Source organism: Natrix helvetica (assembly GCF_964273705.1).
Source record: "Natrix helvetica genome assembly, chromosome: 3".
NCBI lineage: Eukaryota > Metazoa > Chordata > Lepidosauria > Squamata > Natricidae > Natrix > Natrix helvetica.
The window spans coordinates 83,738,809-83,754,380 of NC_138549.1; the positions used below are offsets into that span (position 1 = coordinate 83,738,809).

Consider the following 15,572-nt stretch of genomic DNA (forward strand, 5'->3'; position numbering starts at 1 on the left):
GTGGTTTCTATTCTGGCCTGAGCGGCCTATCTAATTAGTAAGTCCATGTTTATTTTGATCCTATGTGCTGCTTGTGGTATTGATAGTGGATACGCTATTGTGTGGTTGGGTGGATTAGAAGATTACAGTTTTGATAAGGCTTATGTGGATGGAATTTGACCATGATTTGGGGTGAAAGCAGGATGGGTTGAGGGAGATTAAGAAGTATGAGGGCCAAGGTTGCTATTCCAAGGCAAAGGTGATCAAAACAATTCTACCAATTTTCTGGCTACCATTCCTGGCTCCTGATGGTCAGGTATTTGGAGATTTGGGGGCAAGCTGCTTCTTTTAAATAACAGATTTATGATCACATTTAGTTGTGCATGGGCAGGTGGATCTGGAATGCCCTACTGAAGTCTGATTGGGAAGGGGGCAGTGATTATGTCTTTTCTGAGATCTCCCCGTCCAGAACCAAGGGCAACAGTTGTCACTGATCTTATGTGATACCTGAACCATAAATGGGCAGAAAATAAATTACACAGACAGGCATCTTATTTATGACTAAGGACCCTACTTTTGTACTGAGAGGCTATGACTATCTACATGTTGTGAGTATTAAACTGTATCTACTACACATTCAGATCTGTCTCCAGCTCTTTGATCTTATCTTATGGTTTGGCATTGAAGTTCCTTCAATCTTTGGCGAAGTAAATCTACATCTCATTGGATCAGGGCTGTGAACTATTCATTGAGTTTATAGCTTCTGTTGTAGTCATGGACTTATTGCAGGTAATCACAGCCTCAATACAGGTAGATGGACACCCCTCAAACCATGTATTTTAGAGCAGTTATCCTGCTAACTGGATATGGAGGATCTGTTGGCATGGTCAGATAGTTTTGGAGGCGCTTAGATCTGGCCCGTGGGGCTGCCCTGGAAACAATGAAGGATCGGCCCATGGTGCCTTTGCAAGCAAAAATGGAGCCCAGGAGGGCCATGTGCGACCCTCGTGCAGCCCTCTGCCATTGAAAATGGAGCCCTGGGGGCTGCACTGGCAGAGGACTGCAGGAGGCCATCACGGCTGAAAACGGAGCCCTGAGGGGTGCCGGGTGCCCCATTGGGCTCTGTTTTCACTGGCAGAGGACTAGCAAAACAAACTAAAAGCACAACAAAAGGAGAAATGTTTCCTGTTTTGCCTTTGAGCATCCAAGAGAAAGGGAAAGAGGAAATAAAAGAAAAAGAAGGAGAGATGGGAAGAGAATAAGTAAGGAAAAAGAAGGAAAGAGGGGAAGGAAGAAGAAAAGAGAATGAAGAAGAAAGAAAAAGGAAGAAAGAAAGAAGGTCCTGCCTTAGCACTTGGCCACTAGCAGCCCTGCTGCCTTTTCACCATCCCCTTGTCTCCTCCTCCTGACCTCTTCCATTGTATCGCTGTGGATGCTTTGGTTACAAAGCCAGGTCTCCTTGCGTGGAAAAGGAGTGGGCCTCCCTCTGACCCATACACTTTGCCCTCCTGCACACACCGTGAGCAACCTGTCCAAGGAGAGTGAGAACAGCAGTAGCCTCGAGGAGGAGGTAAGCGCAGCTGGGCACCCCCTCAGAGAAGCGGGGCTGGGCTGGCCGTGGGGTCCCAGTGCCCTAGGACTTGAGGGCCAGGCTGGGGACTTGCCTTCTGCTGCCTAGGGCTCTGGACAGCCTGCACTGCCATCTGGGGGTCCTCCACATGGTCTGAGAAGGTAAGCAAGGCGGACAAGGACAAGGTTTGGCACTCTCCCTGGTCTTGCTTTCCTCTGCTGGAGACAACAGATCCCCCCAGCCCCGCCTGGGCCACCAGAGGTGCCCCCGACACAAGTGATGTCAAGATGACCACGCCCACCTGGTCCCCGAGATCAAACACAGCCCTGATGCGACCCTCAATGAAATTGAATTTGACACCCTTGCTCTAGAATGTTCATTGTATTCACTAGGAAATACTTAATCCATCTCTGATTTTAGATGGGGTTTAAATTAATGTTACTTTCTCAACATTGACTATTATAGCAATGTTACCACTTTAATCTTTATTATTCCTCATTCTAATTAATTTTTTTGTTGTAATACTTAGTTTTAATGTTTTTGCATATTACTTCATATTTCATATAAGAATTAATGTTCTTTATAGACATTGAATTGAGAAGACCTTGATGCAGTGTGCTCATCCACAAAAGCTTATCAAATGATCTTGTTCTAGTAATTGTTCCCCAGCTTATACTAATTTATAAAATAATTCTTAGACCAAATGAGATAATCCTGTATATGCTACTTGGAGCTATTCAAGTGTGATGCTTGATGCTTTCACAGTTTTTAATAATTTTTCATGAATTTCTTCATTGAGCCTATAGAAAGCACAATCCAGTATTTTTCAGTGTGAACATGTTGGTGATAGCAAGTAGTGAGCAGCGAACTGTGGCATGATTGTAGCTTCTCCTGCATACTATAAATGCAATAAAAGAGATCTCTTTTTTTGTACAGACAAGTAGTTATATTTTATGCTTTTTCTGATATGTATATAATGCATCCTTGGGCAAAGTTATTTTTATTTGTGTTTGTGCTGAACAGAAAAATTACATTAACTGTTTGCACCGATAGAATTAAACACAAAAAGTTCAAGTATAGTAGTCGTTTGATGTAATTGGTGGTAGCTAATGTCATCGTAGTTGATTAAATATTAAATAGTGTGTCTGGTTTCAACATTATTCATGCTGGCATACTTCCACCTACGAAATAGATCTACTGTTTGAAATACATGATCAATACAAATTTGTGTAACATGGACGGAAGTGCTACTTTTTAACTAGTTCTTCTCAAGTACAATATGCCAACAATTCCTAAAACACATTGATTGCCAAAAAGATATCTGAGAACTTCCTTTGCATTTTGAAGGAAAGATTTTGAAAACTTTAGAATAAAACAGGATTGCAAAGCAGTATATTCATGAACATTAGAAACCTGGATATACTGTATTTGATTTCTTGAATATTCAGTGCCAACATTGGATATGGGAAACTATTAAAAACAGAGGGAAAACATTTTCTATTTGGAAAGATACTTCTAGGATTGGTAGAGTATTGTCATGTCTAAGCAGAGATCAGACTTTCAATGGGGTGAAAAAAATGAGTGGTTATAATCATAATATAACCATAAAATAATCATTAACTATAATCAATAGTTAAGATTGATTAAAATGCAGCTGAACAAATTTGGTCATATATGTTTTATATGGTGGAGAGAGTAACTGTACAAATATGTGAGCTATAATTGTTAACAAGGCTAAAACAAGGTTTCCCTTTGTAGCCACATATTACTTTACCTTCCACTATTAATTTTATTATGTCCTATTTTGTAAAATTAAAATGCATTCACCTGTCAGATGCAATGCTTCTAACACGAAGTGGCTAAAATGGCAAATTGAAACTGCCTGCCTACATTCAGCATATTTAGCAGATAGCTTATTAAATGTCTTGAATGTTATGATGATAGCTGCAATTTTAAAATTCTCTTTCCTTGAAATATACATTTCAGCTAAACAGAGCTTAACAGTGATAGGAGTAAATGTTTTAATCATTGGCTAGGAGACTTCCTGCTCAGAGCAAACAGCATCTATCTCCAGACTACTTAAATGGAGATACACTGTTTAGTTTTCCATTTGATCCTTACAATACTTTGATCCTTACTTTAGTGATAAATCGATAAGAAAAATATCCATTGTGTTGGGATCACCTGCTGATGACTGCACCGACACATGTGTGTTGGTAACAATACAGAAATGCTTTTTTCAGACTATTTAAGTTTCCAAGTTTAGTTCATGGCATGGACTTTCTTGTTTTTTTCACGTACTAATTAGATGTGATTTAATTTATTAACTGTAATTGTATTTGCATAGTACTGGATGTGATTCAATTTATTAACTGTAACTTTATTTACATAATACTAGAAAGAATAACAAATGACAGTCTTCAGCATGACTGTGATTTTTCCCTTTTCTTTCCCCTTTTGTTCATTTCTGACAAAGTATTTCTTTTATTTTTCTTTTGTATGCTTATTAGTGAAGACCTGTCTTTCCATCCAAGTCCTTGGCAGGGGAGAGTGAGGCTCTTTATCATGCCCTATTTTCTTTTAATCCTTTATTGATTTTTTTGTAATTTTCTTTTTTGATTGTTGTGAGCTACCAGAGTCATTGTCAATTGGTCCACTAGTTTTGCAGCAAATGTGATCACTACTGGCTTGACACTACAGATAAAAAAATCACAACTGTTTTATTACTTATTATTTATTTTAGCATTGTTCTCTTATCCTCCCCTTCACTGGAATATTTATATGGTTTTGGCCATGCTTTCCTCTTTTATTGTGTTTTTGATATTTATAGTTATTTTTGGGAACGTGCCTTTGTGCAACATGGAATGAAAGGGTGTGGAGGAACATTTATTTTATTTCATCCGTGATTCAGTTACACAATTTCCTATGAGATACAGCAGAAGCATTTACTGAGGTCATATTCTTTATGCTGCATACAGAAAGAAGCAACAGGTAGTTAAGTTAAATTGTTATGTGTCTATGCTAGGTAATCATTTTCTGTGTGATACAGATCTCTCTCTTTTTTTGCTGAATAAGAACTTTATAAGCATCATATGTAAACCTTATTTTGAAGGAAAGGTAAGAAATCCAATAAATAATTCACTTTTAGATTTTAATTAAGACAGCAGTATTAGTTCTCTTAGCATAAATAAATACCTTTAAAATCTAGTAAGCAAAAGGGTTCTATAGTCCCAATTTTTGTCAACTTTTTCCTTGGATTGCAAGATTGGAATCAGGTTAAAACTTCATCCGAGTTCTCCCTAGCTAGAACATTTTCCTTTTCAAGAAAAAAATAAATATAATTTTGCGAAAACGGGATGAATGAAGGGTTTGGGAGGCCTGCAAAGTGCTCCTGTGGGCTGAGGAGGGCAAAAACAGGACGTGTGGGAGGGTTCAGGAGGCCCAAAACTGACCCGTTTTTGGCAAAAACAGGATGTGCCGAGGTTTTGGGAGGCCTGCAGATGGGGAGGGCAAAAACGGGATGCGTGGGGGGTTCAGAAGGGCAAACACTGGACACGCAGAGGTTTGGGAGACCTGCAGAGTGCTCCTGGGGGCTGGGGAAGGCAAAAACGGAATGTGGGGGGGGGGTTCGGGAGGGCAAAAACTGGACACACAGAGGGCTTGGGAGGCCTGCAGAATGCTCCTGGGGACCAGGGAGGGCAAAAACCAGACCCACAGAGGCCAAAAACTAATTTTTTTTCTTGTTTTCCTCTTTGAAATCTAGGTGCATCTTATACTCTGATGCATTTTATAGTCTGAAAAATACGGTATATAATCACGTTACAGATAAATTTCCTTAGAAAATTCAGCTTATCCACCAGAAAGCTAATACCGTTCAATCTTTAAATGATATCATAGAATTACTTCATTGTAGTTTGGATCTAGGTTATTTGTTTAGATGTTGAGAATTTGATTTGATTTCTTGGACATATGATTTATTCAGCCCTTAGATCATTAGCGATTATCAAAAATATTTTTAAATTTTTTATTTTATAGTAAATGTTAAAGATGCTTTCTTTTTAAAAAATACAGTATTGTCTTAAAAGTGTTTGTTTTTATTATTAGAAATTTTAAAAATATTTATGATAAAACCAAGACATTAATGTAGTATACATAATGATTTGTGTTTCATAACTATGTCCAAATCTCTATCTTCTTTTCTAATTTATTCATAATTTGATTAAATCAGACTTGGTAGCATTGAGTCTTAGTTATAGATTTTTAGGTTGTGTTTTGATTCTTTTATGTATCATAGTATAAAGTTTCCTAAAAAGTCTTCTTCAATGATACATTTGAACCTTTGATATTTGCAATAAAGGAACAAATTCTAGACAGCTTGTATGGAACTACGTTTTGGAAAGATGGATGTAAATGAGATGACTTTGAAGGTTGATATTGTAAGAAGCCAACCTATTTTTAATTTTTTCACATTCAGAAATTGGTTCATTGGGTTTATGCTTATTCTATTGCTATTCTTTGAAATTCATAGGCTATCAATGTGACTTTAAGTGAGCAGTGCATATATTCTTCTTGCTATATCCCCAATATCTTAATTATCAAAGCAAAAATTATGACCCACTTATGTACAAGGAGTGGACAAAATAATTATTGTACAAAATTAGAGAGAGCATGCAGAGATTTCCAGCAAGGAATAGCTGATAAGTGCTGCTCATCAGCATTTGAATTAGTTTCTTTATTTGTCACAGAGGGACAAGAAGGGATATTTCACAATTTTGACCACATTTTCTAGAGGTTTTTCCCCAGGCCATCTTTCCTAGCTGTCTATTTTACTGGCCAGCTGTACTTCCGGCCTTCTTTCATATTATATCTGATTTGTTTATATGATCATGTGTATTTTTTATTTGTGTTAAATTACAATATGGATTTGATATTAGTATTTTTGCTACGTAGTGCCATATTATTGCTATTGTTAATATTGGTTTAATAAAGTGGCCAGTTCAACTGCTCTCCTTTCACAATTAATGTTAACCCTTTTGATTCTGCTATCCAATTTACATATGGAAAGTTAGATTTAATTCAGTAAATTACATGGAAATACATTTTCTGCAAAAGAGTGTACTGTATTTGAGTTCAGAATGTCTAAAGAAAATTATCTTGTTCATCAGAATTTTCTTTAAAGAGAGAAGAGCTAATTTGTGAGTGCCTACTATAATGGAACTAGAAAAACATTATTATTATTATTATTGCATATCCAGTAGGCATTCAGCTTGAAGAGAATAAAAAAATAAATGAGAAAATGATCAAATTAAATAAAAATAATAATTTATATAAATGTATTCCTCCAAATGCTGCCATGGTTCACCAGTCAGTGACTCCTTTACTCTATGATCACTGGATTCATCACAACCAATACGCAATCTTAGCATACATTCTGAATCACCTTATGCACACTACAAGAGTTAATGCTACAATGCCCCCACCATTAGCCCTTACAGTTTGTCTAACATCCATGGAGTCCCTCCCCCTGCAGATTTTACTCTGCTAATCATTGCCAACTATAGGTAACAGTACTTGTCTCTGTTTCAAGGCCATTGGGCCAGCGCTGTCCAAAGATATTTCCATGGTCATGTGGTTAGCCTGATGTCACAGAATGCTGTTACCTTCCCACCAAAGTGGTACCTGTTTTTATCTACTTGCATTTGTATGCTTTCAAACTGCTAGATTGGCAGGAGCTGAAATGAGGATGGGAGCTCATCCTGTCGCATGGAACTCGGGTCTCAAATCTGGACTGCCGCTTTCTAACAACCGCACTGCTCCTCTAACAATCTTGCTACTGCCAAAATCTCAGCATCCCTGGAGTCAGGGTTCCAAGTATTTCTCAAAGTGTTAGTTGGATTGGATTGGAATCATAGTAGGATTCAGAAGTACTGTCCTTTTGATTGCATCTTTTTTTTAAGATTGTATTTGGTGAATTCTTTTTTTTTAAATGAGTGTATTTTTGTGTGTTTTATCTTTAATTTATAATATATGAAAAAAAAGAGCATTTATTGAATTTTTTTCCCATTGGCATAAAGACTTTTTCTCTCTTTTCCCTCTCTCATTTTACAGGATCAATTTGATAATTTAGACAAGCACACACAGTGGGGCATTGATTTCCTGGAAAGATATGCAAAATTTGTTAAAGAAAGGATAGAGATTGAACAGAATTATGCAAAGCAACTGAGGTAAGTTATTTGTAAAATTCTTACATCTTAAATTTAGATGTCAACTGAAAATCATTGCCCAAATATTGTAATCTTGGAAGATTAAATATATTTTAGCCATGCAGTAAAAACCAATGTTTTTCTATTCTTTTCATCTTGTAAATGTCTACCTTGATTCCTTCCACTTTAATTCTGTCCACTTTGGCACAAGTAAAGACATGTTTTTAGTTCAGATATGCAAACAAAAGCTTGTATAACAAATGGCAAAAGGTATTTTGCAGAGGCCAGAACGAAATAGGTTTTTTTAATCCAAAGGCACCTAAAACAGTAGCTTTTTAACTCACGATTGATGACTGCTGTTACTCATTTGCTCTGTTTTAAACATCACATATTTTTGCACTTTTTTCCATAGAGAAGGTTATGGTTGTAGAGATCTGAATTAAAATATAATTGCTCATTTTCAGTCCTTTTATGCTGCTTTTTCATGGCTTTACAGTATGTGGTGAAAAAAAGAAGGCTTCAATTTCTTAGGATTTCCTCTGTTATTTTTCATTGGATTATATTCTTCTGATCTTGATAGAATACTGTAATAAAGGGAATTAGTTATAGTTTTTTTTACTATGATAGGAAATTGAAAATATTGGAAGTTGTAAATATGTTCATTGGAATTTAGCAACAGATGTAAGAGCCAATAGTGACTGTACTTTATTTTGTTTTAATGTTCGCTGTTTTCCTGTTGTTAAGGGATTTTGTTGCTTTCATATAATGGTAGGAGTCATACTTGAGAGCCGAGAATGTAAGCTGATTGCTGAAATATTTAGATATGATCCTTTTTCTGGACAGCACAAGATAGAAGCAAACTATTAAAGCTGATACATTTTTCCCCCAGATTAATGCTTTTCACATTAATCTTTGAAGAAAATATTGTGAGCAGTGGGCTTTTCCGTAATTATAAGTTTCAGAACATTCTCAAGTTCTATTTCTTTTATTTTTTACATAACATTTTTTTAAAAGATCCATTTCAATTATTTTATGTTTTTGTATCCTCATCTAGTTTTATGCCTGCATCCCATGGATGGGCTTCACTTGTTTGCATGGACCAGTTTCTGGCATGCTGCGGACCAATGCTGGTCCATAGACTGGGGGTTGGAGACCCCTACTCTAGATGGAATTGCACATAGTCCTCAGGTTACAACCATTCATTTAGCAATCATTCAAAGTTACAACGGCACTGAAAAACATGACTTACACAAGTCCTTACACACAATCGTTGCAACATTCCCATGGTGTTGTGATCAAAATTTAGGTGCTTCACAACCGGCACCTATTTACATAGTTACGTAGTGGTAGCATCGGGGGGGGGGGGGCGGGGTCGGTCATGATCACCATTTACAACAGAAACAGCCAGTTTTTGACAAGAAAAGTCATCAGGGAAATCCAAATTTGATTAACAACTGCTTGAATCAAGGAGAGAACCAATCCAGAACAAAGAATAAATTTCCTGACAGTTAGAACAATTAATCAGTGGAACAGCTTGCCTCCAGAAGTTATGAATGCTACAACACTGGAAGTTTTTAAGAAGAGATTGGACAAGCATTTGTTTGAAATGATATAGGGTTTCCTGTCTGAGGAGGGGGTTGGACTGGAGGACTCCAAGGTCCTTTCCAACTCTTGTTATTCTGTTATTCTGATATCCTTAATAACTTACAAAAGGTTGTAAAATCAGGCAAAAAGGTTGCACCACTCATTCAACCGCCTTGCTTAGCATTGGAAGTTCTGGTCTCAACTGGGGTTGCAAGTTGAGGAATATTGTACTTGATTTTGAAGATGAAGAAAATTCTTTAAATAATCCTGTTGAGTTAGAAACTGATAATTTCTGTGTAGCCAAATGAAGCTTTAGTTACCCAAATTACTATATTTAGAAAGTTTGGCAAGAGATATCTAGATACCTTACTACCATGAATTCTAAATTGAAAGCAAATGTGGTTTCTTGTTACTCAAGTATTTTTTTTTCTTTAATTGAAACCGAAAACGTAAGAGGTGGATTGTGATCCAAATGTAGATGTGGCAGACTTTCATTCAACAGTTGTACAAATGAATTCATATTCGAAAGAGATTCATGCTGAAAAAGTTAATTGCTCCCAGAATAAAATGATTTTTCCATAAAACTGCAAATTGTCAACAATAGTACTAAGTGCTTTTCTCTAAATACTCCAGAGAAAGAAACTTTTAAAAATGGTATTCTGTCTTTGGTTACTGTGTACCACTAAGGTATGCAAAATATTTCAATTTAAACCATTTTGAATGCGGATCATTTTAAACCCATTTAAAACATGTTCCGAAATGTTTTGAGTTGGAAATAAAATTGTTATGAGTGCAAAATCATTTCCAAAATGCCTAAAACTTTTGCAAAGTTTCATACTCAAAATGGCTTAAAATGAAATGTTTTGCATATCTCTTCTATCTGCTTATGGACTAATATTTTACTTACCTGTGCAGCTTGATTAAAATGCAATATAATAATAAAAGAGTGTTGAAATAGAAGACCAGCATAAGTAATCTGCATTTGCAAAAGTTACAGCCTAAACCTTTTGCCACCTTACCCCCTTTAGTGTAATCTTAATGTACACGTCTTGCCTAAAAATCCAGATACCAAAATGAACACAAATGAACAATGTTTTTAATGTATTTCTGTTCTGGTTAGTAACTGTAATAAAAATTCTACTCCTGCTCTGTTCTGTTCTGCTCTGTGCCATTCTCCCCTCCCCTCCCCTCTGCCACGCTACTCTCTATTCTAAAAGGTTCTTCACACGTCCACTGGACTATCTGCACCTCCCCAAGGGAGGTATAGCTCACAGTCTGGGAAACCCTGAGTTATATTATTCTACTATCCTCAAAACAGTGGTGCCAAAAGCAACACTAGGGAAAAGATTATGAGAAATGAATGATATCTTGTAAGTACCCTATAAAATGTGGGTGAATTATCTGAGGCAGCTCTCCATTAAGGTCTCCCGTGAAAGAAGTCCAAGAATTCCACATCGCCCTAAGAATTGTTTGACGTGTTTAATATTATACAAGACTCTTCCAGGCATTAACAAAGTCAATATATAGGAAAGTGTGCTCACCCATATACAATATATCTTAAAGGCATAGATGGAAAATGTTCATCAACATTTTCCCATGGCCTTTTACACTATGTAGAATGTGTACAACATCTGTTAACCATTTATATCAGGAATCCTTCCATGGTTGCCCTTTGTGAGAAACGTTTCTTACTGTCATCAGCGTTTCTTAATTTTGAATAATTCATTAAATCCCCTCTGCTAACTTCCTCACTTTCATTTGCTACTGATGAAGTGTAAATATTGTAGTATTTAAGTACTAGGTAATTTTCTTATATCTAAAAACTAGAGCAGGGTTAAATTTAAATTTAGTCCAAGCAAGAATGATTTATTTTATGTTCTTAGTATATCACTTGAGGAAATGAAATAGATTTCCTGCTGTGAAATGTGAAACATATACCATTATTCCTTTGTGGGGATATTTATGAGCAGTTTGGTAACTTGAGGCCACTGGAATCTTTGGAATTTCTGCTGTATTCTTTTAGTGTCAGTCTTTTGCTGCTGCTATTCTTTACCATCTTCTGGAAAACGGCTTGTTTTGGCTGAAAAAAAGCCATATCATTACCTCTCTGGGAAAAGACATTAAGGACGCTGCTGAATTTGTAATTATAAACTAATTTGTCAGTCTGTGCATAGAAAATGCTGCTTTTTCTTTTGGCTTCGTTGTAGCATTGTGACCTTACACAGAAAGAAAATGCAACAGATTGGTTTTGATCTAATATAGGTAGTCCTTGTGTGTTACGACAGCAATTGGAACTGGAATTTTAGCTGCTAAACAAAGTGGTTGTAAAGCATGACATCATGTGACCACATTGCTTAACAATAGCAGTTCCTGTTGCTGTAAATTAAAAAAGGACCACGTGGGTCATTAAGTGAGGACATCATGTTATTGCAACATGGAACAGTTACGAGAATCCAGAAGCGTTTGCTTAGGCCACTGAAACTATGTCCTGGCCAGTATGTGGTTGCAAATGGCAGTCATGTGCCTGGGGCGCTGTAATTGTGAGCCATTTGCCAAGTGCCCAAACCATGTTCATGTGATCTTGGAGATGTGTGTTGGCCACAACTTTATAACTTTGGACTGTCATTGAAAGAGGTCACTAAGTGAGGACTGCCTGCAATTACTCAACAGTAGAATAATTTCTACTTTTTATATAATTTGTTTATTTTAAGCAATGTAGTTTACACTATGTAAATAATGTATGCAAATATAATTAATCTAACTAGTAGTCTTATTTTTCTGACTGAGATGGATTATTAAGATCACCTTGCCCTTTTTAAAAAATCCCATCTCTCTCTTTCTCTCTCTAACAGAAATCTGGTGAAGAAATACTGTCCTAAACGTTCATCCAAAGACGAAGAGCCCAGGTAGCATGAATATGAAATATATATGGATCTTGGTCTAATCCCATTATCAGGGTTGCTGGGATTTAAATGTTTAAGCCAAGTACATTTTTCATAGGATGTAATTATATATTTAAAAAGCATTATTTTATAATAAAGTAAAGATATCTGGATTAATGTGATTTCCAAATTCTGTTACGTTCAAGACCTGATCAAAAAAGCAGCATAGGTTTATGAGGTATATTTTTAAGAAGCATTGTCTTTGATCTTCCCTTCCTTACATTTTTCTCCATTCTTTTCCTCCATTCAGTTCTAAACCTCTAAACCTCCCAACATTAATGTCAGAATAATGTAACATATTTGACCTAACCCAAATGTCCAAAAGGGATGCGGTGGCTCAGTGGCTAAGATGCTGACCTTATCAATCAGAAAGGTCGGCAGTTCGAATCCCTAGTGCCGCATAAAGGAGTGAGTTCCCATTACTTGTCCCAACCTAGCAGTTCGGATGCACGTAAAAATGCAAGTAGAAAAATAAGAACCACCTTTGGTGGAAAGGTAACAGCGTTCTGTGCGCCTTCGGCATTTTATTATGCTGGCCACATGACCACGGAGTCGTCTTTAGACAGAGCTGGCTCTTCAGCTTTGAAACAGAGATGAGCACCGCCCACTATAATCGGGAACCATTAGCACATATGTGCAAGGGGAACCCTTTACCTTTATCTAAGTGTCCAAACCTTTACTATGGAGCAAACACGTTCATTCAAAGGAAACATATGAATGATATGTCCCATTTTCCAGATGAAGCGACTCATTTCTGCATCAAGCTTAGTTTCCCTCATAATTTTAAATTTATTCCTAAAATCAGTCTTTTCATTTCACATCCTAGTAAATGCTTCTGTTCTGCAGGACCTTTGGGCAGTATTTTTTATTTTCTCCCTGGACAAATTCTTGCTGATCTTACAAGTTTCTCTAAGGAGAAATGGTTTTGGACTTTCTGTTTTGCTTCTTTCTTTGAGCTTCTTTTTTTTTTTTTTAGGTCTTCACATCATGCTAAATTTTGATGAGTTCAGTTACTTTTTGTTTTGTTGAAGAAAAGCTGTTACATAATGAAATTAATAATAATACTAAAATATCTTTTTTGTTTATTTCCTGTATTCTGCCAGGTTTACCTCATGTATAGCCTTTTATAATATTCTTAACGAGTTAAATGACTACGCAGGACAGCGTGAAGTAGTAGCAGAAGAATTGGGACATAGGGTATATGGAGAACTGATGAGATATTCCCACGAACTCAAAACAGAAAGGAAACTGGTAAAGGATGGGGGTGGGAGATCCAAGTTACTGTTTTGCTGAACTATCTGTGAATGTCAGGGCAATTTCATTATTCATTTTATCCAAAAACAGCAAAAAATATATAATTAGATATCTCTTCTGCTTGGCCAGCTTGTATAGAGATCTTCATGTAGCCCTGCTTTATTCTATTGTAAAAATGCAGCAAAAATATATCTGCCTATAAGATTCTAAAATATAGTCCATTTTAACAAAGTTTTGTTTTCTGATTTCTGATGAGTATTTATTAAAATACTTGTATTCTCTCTCTCTCCCACTCTCCCTCTCTTCTCTCCCCCCCTCCCTCATGGGAGCTGATTTCTTAAAACAAACTTCTGGTCACAGCTTTAATTGTTTTCTAAGTCCTCAGCAAGTTTTTTTCTAGATCTATGAGTTATTTAGTACTTAATATATTTGATGTCTTTTAGGAATATTACATTTTTGAAAATACAATGATGCTGTTATATACCTAAAGGACCCCCCCCTCCCCATAGAGAATGTAGCAGTAAAACCTGATATTAGTGCTCAAGGAATCCATGTAGTTATATAATCCACATAATTACATGAATTGTAGTTCCTTCCATTGCATCTCTTAAATGATTGAAGATAATTTAAGTTAAAAATGTAATAATGCTACCTTAAATGCTAAAGATATCATTTTTACATCTTTGAAAGAAAGAAAACAATGGATGAATGCATGTTAGCAATGCTAAAATGATGGTGCTTCTGTTGTGATTTACATTCTTGTTTGGCATTCTGTTTTGCCTTTTGATTGATATATATATCATTTTGTGAGATTAAGCTGAACAGTTTTAAAAGCAAGATGGGATTTATAAAGCATCTTGTTTATTATGTTCCAGCACCTTCAAGAGGGCCGAAAAGCACAACAGTATCTTGACATGTGTTGGAAGCAGATGGATAATGTGAGTTTTCTTTTATTCCTTTTCTGGCTTCCTTAAGGTTGCATAGTTGTATGGATGACTGATGCCAGAGTGGAGACATAGTGAATGAACATAGTTATCACTGAGCCATCACAGTGTTTTCATTGTTCAATAGCCAAAATGGATATTTATGTTTGTTAGATCATTACAGTGCTAATTCCTCAGTCACTAATATCTGCAGAAATGTGACTTCGATAGATTTGGGGACTATATTTCAGGTGTCTCAATGTATTGAATGTTTGAAATGCCTTGGGGTTCTTAAGCAGGAATTTATTTTGGTAAACCAGAGGCTTAGTTTTATTTAAATCTTGAGAATCATATCTTCCCTGTTGATTGATACACTTTTGAGTTACCTGAAGATTATTTTTTATGAATTAGCCTCAAAGTATTGGATATTACAGTAGTAAAATTAAAGGGTAGTTGCTGGGATTACATAATGTTAAATAAAGAACTATTTCAGGCAAAAAAACAAAACTAGTTAAGTGTAACTAAGGCTGCAGTCCTATATGTTCACTCTCTGTAAATAAGAGTAATTGAATTTAGTGGGATAGTTTCAGAGTGGTTTTGCAAGAAATGCGAAATTTCCAATTATTATTAAAGTCTTAAAAATTAAGATTAAAATTGTCAGTTTCTGTGGCCTGCATCTTCATAGTCCCAAGTTACACAGTCCAAATTTCATTTTTATTCTATCAAAATCATTTTTACTGGGCTCCACCCATGTCTTTCTAAAATAATATATTATGAAGGAGACAAGTAACGATAATGGTAAGCCTAATATTTATACAGAGCTGTTCTCTACTATACAAACTGCTCCATAAAAATTCTATTAATAATCTCTACCACTGATGATATACTGTATTTCAGACGCAGGACAATTCTATGATACATATGAGCTTTCAAGACCGAAAATACTACTAAGCTGTTCAGACTAGTTCATGTATTCTTAATTAGTGGTGTGTGTGTGTGTATGTGTGTAGATACATTACTCTTGTTAACCTCATGTTATTAGTTCTTATAATGATGCAGTTTCTGTGATGTATTGAGGATGGGATGTTTTTTTCAGACAGATGGAGAAAGTAAATAC

General features: G+C 36.1%; 1 protein-coding gene across 2 annotated transcripts in view; it reads left to right on the forward strand.

Moving 5' to 3' along the window:
* The window catches only part of FNBP1L (formin binding protein 1 like), a 59,333-nt gene that overhangs the window by 12,554 nt on the left and 31,207 nt on the right, over positions 1–15,572 (forward strand). For both annotated transcript variants that reach the window (XM_081946055.1, XM_081946056.1), the window contains exons 2-5: positions 7,658–7,773; positions 12,189–12,242; positions 13,382–13,529; positions 14,408–14,470. In XM_081946055.1, the coding sequence (XP_081802181.1) occupies positions 7,658–7,773; positions 12,189–12,242; positions 13,382–13,529; positions 14,408–14,470 (381 nt within the window). The remainder of the gene's footprint in view (positions 1–7,657; positions 7,774–12,188; positions 12,243–13,381; positions 13,530–14,407; positions 14,471–15,572) is intronic.